We start from the raw sequence: 12,437 nt of genomic DNA on the forward strand, positions 1-12,437 counted from the left end.
CGGTAGATGAGACTGTGGCTCATGTAGGCCATTAGCCCTGCAGACTAGTTTCTTCTCTGAGACTTTGGATTCCTTCTTTCTCCTTTGCTCCTAATGAGTAGAGACCAATAATTGTATCTTAAATGGCCGCTCGCAAGCTTTTAAGACCCAAATGCTATTCACCTCACTAGGAGGCAGAACGTGAATTTTGTGGTGCCAATTGACTGAGATGTCCCATGAGAGTAAGTATACAGCCTCTATAAAATGTGCATTTTCACCTCAGTTATCAGTGTAATAAAAATATTTTTAATTTCCAGAAAAAGTACTAAAATTTTAAAATATGGGCCAAAAAGTCATAAATGGATATTAGAATATAATAACTGATCTATAATGAAAATATCACATCTTATGGAATCAGCTGAAGTAGTACTTAGAGGATTCTAACCTCAAATATTTGTATTAGAAAAGAAGAAAGACTGGAAAGTAATGAGGCAAACATCTACATTTAGACTTTAGAAAAAGGACAAACTAAACCTAAAGTTATGAGGAAAGAAATTTTAAAAAGATAAAAACAGAAATTAATGAAATTGAACCAAATATAAGGTAGAGATGATCAACAAGGCTGAAACTGGTTCTCTTTGAATGTACTAATAAAACAGACAAGCTTATTTAATATAAAACTGACAAGATTAATCAAGAAAATAAAAGAACTACAAGAGAAGCTATATTAGAAAAGAAAAGGTGAAGAGCAGCAGAGAGATTGGAAAAATAAGAATATTATATAATAGAAGAACTCTATGCCAACAAAATTAAAACTTAGAAAGGTTAATTTCCTATTAAAAAAAAAAAAAGAAGAACTTCCCAAAAATAAATTTCTCCTGATTCCAGATGAAATAGAAAATCTGAATGGACCTATAATTATTAAAGAAACTAAAACAGTAGTTTAACATTTATCTCCTGAAACTACTTCCTCCTGAAAAAAAGAACCCATCAGGTCTAGATGGTTCTCCAGGAGAGTTCAACCATACATTCAAGGAAGAAAAAGCAGAAAATTCCCCAGCTGGTTTTATGAGGTTAATAATAACCTTGATACCAAAACCAAGCCCAGATGGTATAAGAAAGAAAATTAGTAGTCACTCTCCCTCCTAAGCATAGGTGCAAAAATCCTAAGTAAAATTAGAAACTTTATTCATTTGTATATATATGTTATTCTGACTGAAAGGTCCTTGGGTGGCACAAATGGTTTGCTCTCAGCTACTAACTTGAAAGTTGGCAGTTCAAACCCACCCAGCAGTGCTATGGAAGAAAGGCCTGCTTCCATAAAGATTATAGCCAAGAACACCCTATGGAGAAGTTCTACTCTGTAACACGTGGGGTTGTCATGAGTTGGAATGGACTTAGCAATGGGATCCTGATTAAGCTTGGTTTATCCCTGGAATGTGAAAATTTTAGCATTGGAACATCTATTAATGTGTTTTACCACATGTTCTAATGCACAAAAAAGCACATCATAACAGTAAACACCCATTCATTACAAAACATATATATGTATTTTACAAACTAGGAATAGAAAAGAGCTTCCTTAGCCTGAGAATGACTAATTAAAAAAAAAAAAACTCACTGCAGACATCCTGTAGTGAAATGTTGCAAGCATTTCCTTTGAAACCAGCAATATGACAAGTATGTATCCTCATTACTTCTTCAACTTTGTATTAAGGCCCTAGCTAGTGCAGTAATACAATAAAAAAGAAAAAAAAAAGATAAAAGGATTGAAAGTAATCAACTGTCATTTATATATGATCTGATTGTCTACATGGAAAATACAAGAAACTGCAAATTATTAGGTTAATAAGAGTCATTAGCAAGTTATTGGATATAAGATCAATATTTTTAAAATATTACATTTCTGTATACTAGCTACAAACAGAAAAATTAATGCCTAAACAAAAGTATCTGATCCTCAAGAATAATTATTAAAAACTTATTCACAGCCTTAATGAAGAAAATAATAGAACTACTGAGAGAAGTTTGGAGGAAAATGGTGGCATGAGCAACTGCATGCTCTTGTCCCTCCACAAAAACACCAAAAAAAAACAAAAAAAAAAAGGCAGAAACTTACAGAACCAACTTTGTCAGAACTCTGGAAACCAAACAAAGGGTTACAGCAAATAAGTGAACACTGAGTCAAGAAAAAGGTGACATATAATCGGTAGGAAAGCTTTGGTTTGCTACTCACCGGCACCCCACCCTCTCCCCACCTTGGCATGGCCACATTAAAGGCAGCCTGCACTCCCAGAGAGGGAGCATGGATCTAGAGGGAGCACAGCAGACTTTACTTGCAAATTATTTTATGTGTCTGTTCTAACCAGTCTAGGGGCTACCTGAAGGACTGAAGCAAGGTGCTCATCTTGGTTTAGTAACCACATGATTACCATGATAACCACACACACACACACAAAATCTAAAAAATATACACAAAAGGAAACAAGGGAATCACAGTGGTTCACTACAAAAAATAAATCAGCTAAACACAAAAGTAGGCAGTACTGGAGGAAATGAGGGACAGAAAAGGTATAGGACACACAGAAACCAAATAGCAAAATGGCAGAAGTAAATCCTTCATCAGTAATTACTCTGAAAACATTGTGCTAAGTGAGATAAGTCAGACACATTATGATCTCATATATAGAAAACATCTAGAATAGGCAAATGCATTGAGACCAAAGTTTATTAGTGGTTACCAGGGGCTCAATGGAGAGTAATTGCTGAAGGGGTATTGAGTTTCTGTTTGGAATGATGAAAAACTTTTGGAAATAGATAGTGGTGATGGTTGTACAACATGGTGAATGTAATTAATGTCACTGAATTGTACACTTAAAAGTAGCAAATTTTGTGTTATATATTTTACCACGATAATATTTTATATATATATATAAATATACATAATATATATAAGATTATATATATATATATATAAGGTTTTATATAAGATATATATAAGGTTATATCTATATATAAACATGCATAAGAAAGACTGAAGAAGGATTGATGCCTTTGAATTATGGTATTGTCAAATACCATGGACCGCCAGAAGAACGAACAAGTCTGTATTGGAAGAAGTATAGTCAGAGTGATCCTTGGAAGTGAGGATGGTGAGAGGATGGATTGACACAGTGGCTGCAAGGATGGGCTCAAACATAACAAGGACTGTGAGGATGGTGCAGGAACAGGCAGTATTTTGTTTGGTTGTACACAGGACCACTATGAGTTGGAACCAACTCAAGGGCACCTAATGACAACAACAAATTATATTTTGCATTCTGAACAGTAATGATATATTTCATATACTCAAATATTTTATTATGGGCAATTTATATAACAAGGTACAGGTAAATATATGCCAATGTATGAGGACACAGATTTAATTTATCTACTACTGAATTCCTTTTTTCCTTCTAAGCATTGATTTCATGTCCAAACTATCACACAAATTGAGGCATATGGTTAGTGAAAATGCAGATACATTGAAATAATAATACTCAATTTTAAACTTCATTTTTTTGTTACATTTTTAATACAACTGGGAAAACTGTGGGATAGTTATCACATAAATAGCTACCCTTCCTGGGTGACTGGAAAAAAATGGGTTATTTAAAACTTAAGGGTATCTTACATAAATTGGTATTTTTATTAATATAATTTTTTCCCTATTTAACAACCCTGATATGTTCCAGGTAAAACAGTAAAGATAACTTTATCTGTTAACAAAGCAATAGCAGAATAACAATAATAATAGCAAACATTTATTGACCTACGGACCAGGCACTGTGTAGAACACTCTAAATATAATTATCTCATATAATCCTCACGATATCCTTTAGAAGTAGGTACCAATATTATCCTCATTTTATAAGAAACTGAGGTAGCATTCCCAAGATTGCCTAATAAGTATTAGTGAAGCCAAAATTTGAACCCAGGCAGTCTGGATTGAGAAATACTATGTTATTTGCCTCCTTATGGATTAATAATTGTACTCACTGTATATAACAAAATTTCTAGGCCAGCTCCATTTTCAAATATTTTACACCACTGCCCTATATATACACTCAACATCTTCACACTACATGTTCTGACTCTGGGGTTTAGGAAATATGGTCACCATGGATATTACGGAAAGAGGAGCCAGGAATCCTGGTTCTTTTCTCAAGTACCACTAGCTAGAATGGTTTGAGACAAATCTCTGGGCCTTTCTTTCTTTACAAAATGCAATGAGAACAGTGGACAATTTTCCTTGAGGAATTTCTTGACTTAGACAAGAATGATTCTTTTAAAAGATGTCCTACAATAACAGTTCAGTATTACTCAGGGAGAGGAAAACATTTAAAAGTAAAAGTGAATGAGTTTTCACTACAATTAAAAAAAAAAAAAGAATTGTAAAAAAGTGAATGAGTTTTGTAAATTAATTAATTTTGGTGTTTTTAAATCTTTTTATAAGGAGCATTAAGGCTATAAACTTAGAAAATACCTGTCTTAATCATCTAGTGCTGCTATAACAGAAATACCACAAGTGAATGGCTTTAACAAACAGAAGTTTATTCTCTCATAGACTAGTAGGCTACAAGTCCAAATTCAGGGCACCAGCTCCAGGGGAAGTCTTTCTCTCTTTGTCGGCTCTGGAGGAAGGTCCTTGTCATCAATCTTCCCCTGGTCTAGGAGCTTCTCTGCACAGGAACCTTGGTTCCAAAGGACGTGCTCTGCTCCAGGCGTTGCTCTCTTGGTGGTATGAGGTTCCCAACTCTCTGTTTGCTTCCCTTTCCTTTTATCTCTCCTAAGATAAAAGGTGATGCAGGCCATTCCCCAGGGAAACTCCCTTTACATTGAATCAGGGATATGTCCTGAGTAAAGGTGTTACATCCCACCCTAATCCTCTTTAACATAATCTAATCTTGCCTCATTAACCACAGGCAGAGATTAGGATTTACAACACATACAATTACATCAGTCACAAAGTAGAGGACAACCACACAATACTGGGAATCATGGCCTAACTAAGTTGACACATATTTTGGGGGAACACAGTTCAATCCATGACAATACCCAAATGTCCCTAAAAAGTCTATAAACTAGTTTATAGTTTTATATAAGAAAATTTAAAAGTAAAAATCATTTTTCCTAAATTACTATGTGATATCGTAATACTCCTTTTATTCTTTAATTTTTAGAAAGTTGAGGATAAACCATACCTAAACCTGCTTTTTGACATGGTATCAGAACAGATCCATTGCTGTGGTTTTGATTTATAGAGGAATCATGGTTCGACTGACCGTGGATCTAATTGCCAAAAACAGCAGTTTTAAGCCCCGGAGAGAAGAAGTTATTTCACAGTACCTGAAGAAGATAACTCACATAAATTTTTCAGATAAAAATATAGATGCAATTGTAAGAACTCTAAATTTATCTCCCATTTTCATATAATTAACAATGTTAAGTTATAAATTGATGTGAGGGCATACCTTATTAATTATATTTTGATTTTTACTTATAGCTACATTTTAACTAGTAAGCTTTGATTTGTATTTTCATTTTAATTTCCTATTTGTAATATTAAACTATTATTAAAATTAAGTCTCTAGAAAATATACCATTGTGATTTTTAAATATCTGTATGCTAAATATATACATCAATGTTCCCCTAAAATACTAAATTTGAAATTATACTTTGTAAAATAATTTCAAAGATAATTACTTTTGTATTGTTCCAAAACCTCAGAATAGAATATATTTTTCACATATCAAACTGTTAAGAATTAATCTATGTGAGTACCATATTTCAAAAGTTTAACAGTGATATCTTTTTCACACATAATTTAACTGGTTGTATACATATATATTTTACTGGATCAATTATATCTGACAAGATTATTTGCATATACTCTGAAACTACATTTTCTCAGTGCTAAGCTAATTCTTGGCTTTAATTTGGAAAATTTTAAAGACTGCAATAACTCTTTGTACTGGTATCCAATGTCTACATTAAAATCTAAAGTCTATTGAAGAGAGGAATTTTCTTGGAAACAGGGATGACTATAAGTTACTTGACAGCAGGTATCATGCCTGTTTTGTTCACATCACTCTATATCCCCATCCAATACAGTGCCTGACTCATATTAAGAGCTTAATAGATATTTACTGAATGAATGAATGAAACACCAAAGCACCAGGCAAAACTGTCAATTGCAGAATGCTTGGTTTTTGCAGGAAGCCAACCCAACTGCCAGTGTATGTACCTCTTTAATTTCCTGATGATCTTTCTCCCTGTGAATCCAATTACCCAAATCCTAGTGTTTGTCTTGTTATTGAGAGCTCTCCACCTCATCATACCAGATAGAGACTTCTTTGCCCCAGGAGCCCCATTTAATGCCTGTTAATCAATCTTCCTTCAGTGTGGATGACCTCTGCTAGGAAGAAAGCAAACTGGCTAAAGTAATTCATATTAAAGAATGAAAAACTTGTAAACTTAAAATTCCCAAGATGTGGTTGTATTTTAAAAGATTGTGTTAACTTAATGAAGGCTGAGATATATTTGAGCAGGACTTCACTCTACCTCTTGCTGACTTACTCTAGGCTTACTCTACCACCACACTAGAAATGACAGTCTTTTTAAAATGGCTTTATTTTCTTACTTTAAAAGTAAGTGGTGTGCGCTGAACATCACACCCCCGAGCGGTACAGTCATGACCTATCAGAACTTGTCCTGCACTGATCGCTGGCCCGCCCTGTCAGCCACAGTATGTGCCTCAAACAACCCATCCCAGCCCCTCCCCTTCAGCTGGACCTGCCCTGCTACACCATAGCTGAGCAACTGGCCCTGCCCATTGGACAAGGAGGTGAAAAGTATCATGCCCACAGATAAGCTAACAACCAAGAATGCACAACCCACCTGCTCAGACATAACCAAATAAAACAAAAAAGCAAGACGAAACAAACAAATCTACAATCAATAAATGAAGAAAATAACTACTGAATGTCCCAAAGACAGCAGACACTATCAAAACATATTAAAAAAACAGGACAGGATGGTTCTAGTAGGTGTGCAAAAACACCAGATGACTTTCCAGTAGAAGAAAAGGCACTAGAACTACCTGACAGGGAATTCAAATCTCTGATATTCAGAGCTATCCTGTATATCCAGATCCATGGAAAATACAGGCAAAAAACTGGAAGAATTCAGGAAAATAATACAGGAACAAAATGCCAAAATAAATTCACAACTAGAAATCATACAAAAAGAACAATTAGAAATCCAAAAGATAAACAAGATTTCAGAGATGGAAAGTGTTATAGATGGGCTGAGAAGCAGGTTTGACACAATGGAAGACAGGATCAGCAAAACTGAAGACAAACACTTGGATACAACTTTGAGGAAAAATCAGAAAAAAGAATGAAGAAAAATGAAGAAACCCCGAGAATTATGTGGGATACAATGAAAAGCAAAAATTTGCAAGTGATCGGAGTTCCAGAACCAGGGAAGAAAACAGAAAAAACAGAGAGGATCATTGAAAAATTGCTGACAGAAAACTTCCCTAATGTCATGAAAGATGAAAAGCTGACCATCCAAGAAGCTCAACAAATCCCATGTAGGACAGACACCAAAAGAAAATAACCAAGGCACATCATAATCACACTCACTAAACCAAAAACAAAGACAGAATGATGAGAGCAGCTCAAGAAAAACAAAAAGTCACAGAGGGGAAACAATAAAAATAAGCTCTGATTACTTGGCAGCAACCATGCAGGCAAGAAGGCAATGGGATGACATATATAAATCCTTGAAAGAAAAAAAATTGCCAGCCAAGAATAATATAGCCTGTAAAACTCTTATTCAAATATGATGGTGAAATTAAGGGAATATGTAAAAACCAAACCAAACTTTAAAAAATTATTAAAGGGAGTCCTTCGGTTTGAGAATAAACAACATCAGACCACAGTCTGAATCTGGGACACACGATCGCACCAGTCAGATACCAACCTAGGAAATGAACTCTCAAGGACTATTCAAAACCAAAAGATTTACAACAGAGAACCAGGGAGGTTAAGCTGTAGATGACAACAACATCAGAACAACAAAAGAGGGAATAAACGGTGTAGCTATAGAGTTTTCTAATGAGAGGAAGACAACGCAATATTAATAATATAATGGTTCAAACCTAGGAAGATAAGGGTGAATTTCAAGACAAAATTACAGATAAGGGTAAATTATAGACAAAAAATGGAAGCTAACAACCTACTCATCAAAGAAAGTTAACAAACCTGCTCATCAAAATAAAGAAGAAAAGCATAAAGTCTCAATAAACACAAAACCTACAAAAACAAAACAAAACAAAAATTCCACAAACAAAAGGAATTCAGTATAGGAGAGTAAGAGGAACAAAGAAAACATCTGCACCACAAAAAAAGCACTACAAAATGTCAGCAATGACACACCTACCAATAATTGCACTGAATGTAAATGGCCTAAATGCACCCATAAAGAGACAGTGACGGAATGGATTCAAAAACAGGATCCATCAATATGCTGTCTACAAGAGACATACCTTAGAAACAAAGATGTAAATTTATTAAAAATCAAAAGATGGAAAAAAATATATCAAACAAACAGCTACCTAAAAAGAGGAGGAATGGCAATCCTAATGTCAGATAAAATAGACTTTAAAACAAAATCCACAATAAAAGACGAAGGACACTGTATATAACGATTAAAGGGACGATCCATCATGAAGATGTAACCATAATAAATATCTACGCACCCAATGACAGGGCTCCAAAATACATAAAACAAACTAACAGCAATGAAAAGAAAAATTGACAGTTGCAAGAGACTTCAACACACTACTCTCAGTAAAGGACAGAACATGTAGAAAGAAACTCAGCAAAGATACAGAAGATATAAAGGCCACAATAAACCAACTTGACCGCATAGACATATAGAGAACACTCCACCCAATAGCAGCAAAGTATACATTCTTCTTCAACTCACATGGAACGCTCTCCGGAAGAGACCACATCTTAGTCCCCAAAGCAACCCTCAACAAAATCAAAAAACACTGAGATAATACAAAGTATCTTCTCTGTCCACAACGCCATCAAAGTAGAAATTAACAACACGAAGAGCAAGGAAAAAAAATCAATTATATGGAAACTGAATAACACCCTGCTTACAAACCACTGGGTAATAGAATAAATCAGAGACGGAATCAAAAAATTTCTAGAATCAAATGAGAATGAAAACACATTATACCAAAACCTTTGGGACACAGCAAAGGCAGTCCTCAGAGGTCAATTTATAGCAATAGATGTACACATCGAAGAAGAAGAAAGGGACAAAATCAAAACATTAGCTACAAAACTCGAACAAATAGAAAGAGAACAGAAAAAGAAGCCCACAGCCACCAGAAGAAAGGAAATAATAAAGATCAGAGCAGAAACAAATGAAATAGAGAATAGAAAAACAATAGAAAGAATCAACAAAACCAGAAGTTTGAGCCTTTGAAAGGATCAACAAAATTGACAAACCACTGGCCAGACTGACAAAAAAGAAAAACAGGAGAGGCTGCAAATAACTCAAATAAGAAATGAAATGGGGGACATTACAACAGACCCAACTGAAACAAAAAGGATAACAGAGTATTATGAAAAACTATACTCCAACAAATTTGAAAACTTAGAGGAAATGGACAAATTTCTAGAAACACACTACCTACCCAGACTAACACAAAATGATGTTGAAAATCTGAACAGACCCATAACAAAAGACTGAAAAGGTAATAAAAAAAACTCCCAACAAAAAAAAGCCCTGGTCCAGATGGCTTCACTGGAGAATTTTACCAAACATTCAGAGAAGAGCTTACACCAGTACTACTCAAACTATTTCAGAACATAGAAAAGGAAGCAATACTCTGAATTCATTCTATGAAGCCAACATAATGCTGATACCAAAACCAGGCAAAGACACCACAAAAAAAGAAAATTACAGGTGAATATCTCTCGTGAATATAGATGCAAAAATTCTCAACAAAATTCTAGCCAATAGAATTCAGCATCATATCAAAAAAAACAAAACAAAACACGATGACCAAGTAGGATTCATACCAGGTATGCAAGGGTGGTTCAACATTAGAAAATCAATCAACATAATGCATCACATAAATAAAAGGAAGGAAAAGAATCACATGATCATCTCAATCAACACAAAAGGCATTCAACAAAGTCCAACACCCATTCCTGATAAAAAACTCTCAATAAAATAGGTATAGAAGGGAAATTCCTCAACATAATAAAGGACATCTATACAAAACCAACAGCCAACATCATTCTTAATGGAGAGAGGCTGAAAACATTCCCTTTGAGAACAGAACAAGACAAGGATGCCCTTTATCACCTCTCCTATTTAACATTGTGCTGGAAGTCCTAGCTATAGCAATAAGGCAAGAAAAAAAAAATAAAGGGCATCCAAACTGGTAATGAAGAAGTAAAACTGTCCCTATTTGCAGATAATATGATACTATACATAGAAAATCCAAAAGACTCCATGAGAAAACTATTGGAACTAATAGAAAGATTCAGCAGAGTAGGAGGATACAAGATAAACATACAAAAATCAGTTGGATTCCTGTACACCAATAAAGAGAACAATGAAAAGGAAATCCGGAAAACAGTATCATTTATAATAGCCCCTCAAAAAATAAAATACTTACGAATAAATCTAATCAGGGATGTAAAAGACCTATACAAAGAAAACTACAAAACACTACTGCAAGAAACCAAAAGAAATCTACATAAATGGAAAAATCATGCTCATGGATAGGTAGACTCAACATTGTGAAAATGACAATTCTACCCAAAGCAATTTACAAATACAAGGCAATCCCAATCCAAATACCATCTTTAAAGAGATGGAAAAACTAATCATTAACTTTATTTGGAAAGGGAAGAAGCGCCAGATAAGTAAAGCACTACTGAAGAAGAATAAAGTAGGAGGACTTGCACTACCTGACCTCAGAACCTACTATACAGTTATGGTAGTCAAAACAGCTTGGTACTGGTACAATGACATACGTTGACCAATGGAACAGAATCAAGAACCCAGATGTAAATCCATCCACCTACAATCACCTGATCTTCAACAAGGGCCCAAAGTCCATCAAATGGGGAAAAGACAGTCGTTTTAACAAATGGTGCTGGGAAAACTGGATGTCCATCGGCAAAAAAAAGGAAACAGGACCCATACCTCACACCATACACAAAAAACTAATTCAAAATGAATCAGAGACCTACATATAAAGCCCAAAACTATAAAGATCATAGAAGAAAAAATAGGATCAACGCTAGAGGCCTTAATACATGGCATTAACATGATACAAACCATAACTTTCAAAACACAAACTTCAGAAGATAAGCTAGATAACTGGGATCTTCTAAAAATATTAAACACTTATGCTCATCAAAAGAATTCACCAGAAGAATAAAAAGAGAACCTACAGACTGGGAAGAAAAAATTTTGTCAATTACAAATCCGACAAAGGTCTAATCTCTAAAATCTACAGGAAAATCCAACACCTCTACAACAAAAAGACAAATAATCCAATTAAAAATTGGGCAAAGGAAATTAACAGACACTTCACCAAAGAAGACATTAAAGCGGCTAACAGACACGAGGAAATGCTCACGATCACCAGCCATTAGAGAAATGCTAATCAAAACCACAATGAGATACCATCTCACCCTGGCATTACTGGCACTAATCAAAAAAACAGAACATAACAAATGTTGGGGAAGTTGCGGGGAGATCGGAACTCGTACGCACTGCTGGTGGGAATGCAAAATGATACAACCGTTTTGGAAAATGATATGGCACTTCCTTAGAAAGCTAGAAATAGAAATACCATATCATCCAGCAATCCCACTCCTAGAAATATATCCTAGAGAAATATGAGCCGTCACACGTATAGACATATGCATACCCGTGTTCATTGCAGCATTGTTCACAATAGCAAAAAGATGGAAACAACCTAGATGCCCATCAACAGATGAATGAATAAACAAACTATGGTAAATATACGCAATGGAGTACTAAGCAACGATAAAGAACAATGATGAATCTGCAAAGTATCTCACAACGTGGATGAATCTGGAAGGCATTATGCTGAGTGAAATAAGTCAATCACAAAAGGACAAATATTGTATGAGACCACTACTATAAAAATTCATGAAGAGGTTTACACACACAAAAGAAACAATCTTTGATGGTTATGGGGGAGGGGAGGGGTGGGGATGGAAAAACACTAAATAGATAAGTCATAACTTTGGTGAAGGGTAAGACAGTACACAATACTGGGGAAGCCAGTACAACTTGTCCAAAGCAAGGTCATGGAAGCTCCATAGATACATCCAAACTCCCT

At 34.9% G+C, this 12,437-nt stretch overlaps 1 protein-coding gene across 1 annotated transcript in view; it reads left to right on the plus strand.

Moving 5' to 3' along the window:
- The first annotated feature begins 5,201 nt into the window (after window positions 1–5,201).
- The window catches only part of PPP1R42 (protein phosphatase 1 regulatory subunit 42), a 32,060-nt gene continuing 24,824 nt past the window's right edge, over window positions 5,202–12,437 (plus strand). Inside the window, exon 1 of the mRNA XM_023727728.1 lies at window positions 5,202–5,418. Within this exon, the coding sequence (XP_023583496.1) occupies window positions 5,290–5,418 (129 nt within the window). The 5' untranslated portion in view covers window positions 5,202–5,289. The remainder of the gene's footprint in view (window positions 5,419–12,437) is intronic.

Source organism: Trichechus manatus, unplaced genomic scaffold (assembly GCF_000243295.1).
Source record: "Trichechus manatus latirostris isolate Lorelei unplaced genomic scaffold, TriManLat1.0 scaffold00018, whole genome shotgun sequence".
In the NCBI taxonomy this organism is placed as follows: domain Eukaryota; kingdom Metazoa; phylum Chordata; class Mammalia; order Sirenia; family Trichechidae; genus Trichechus; species Trichechus manatus.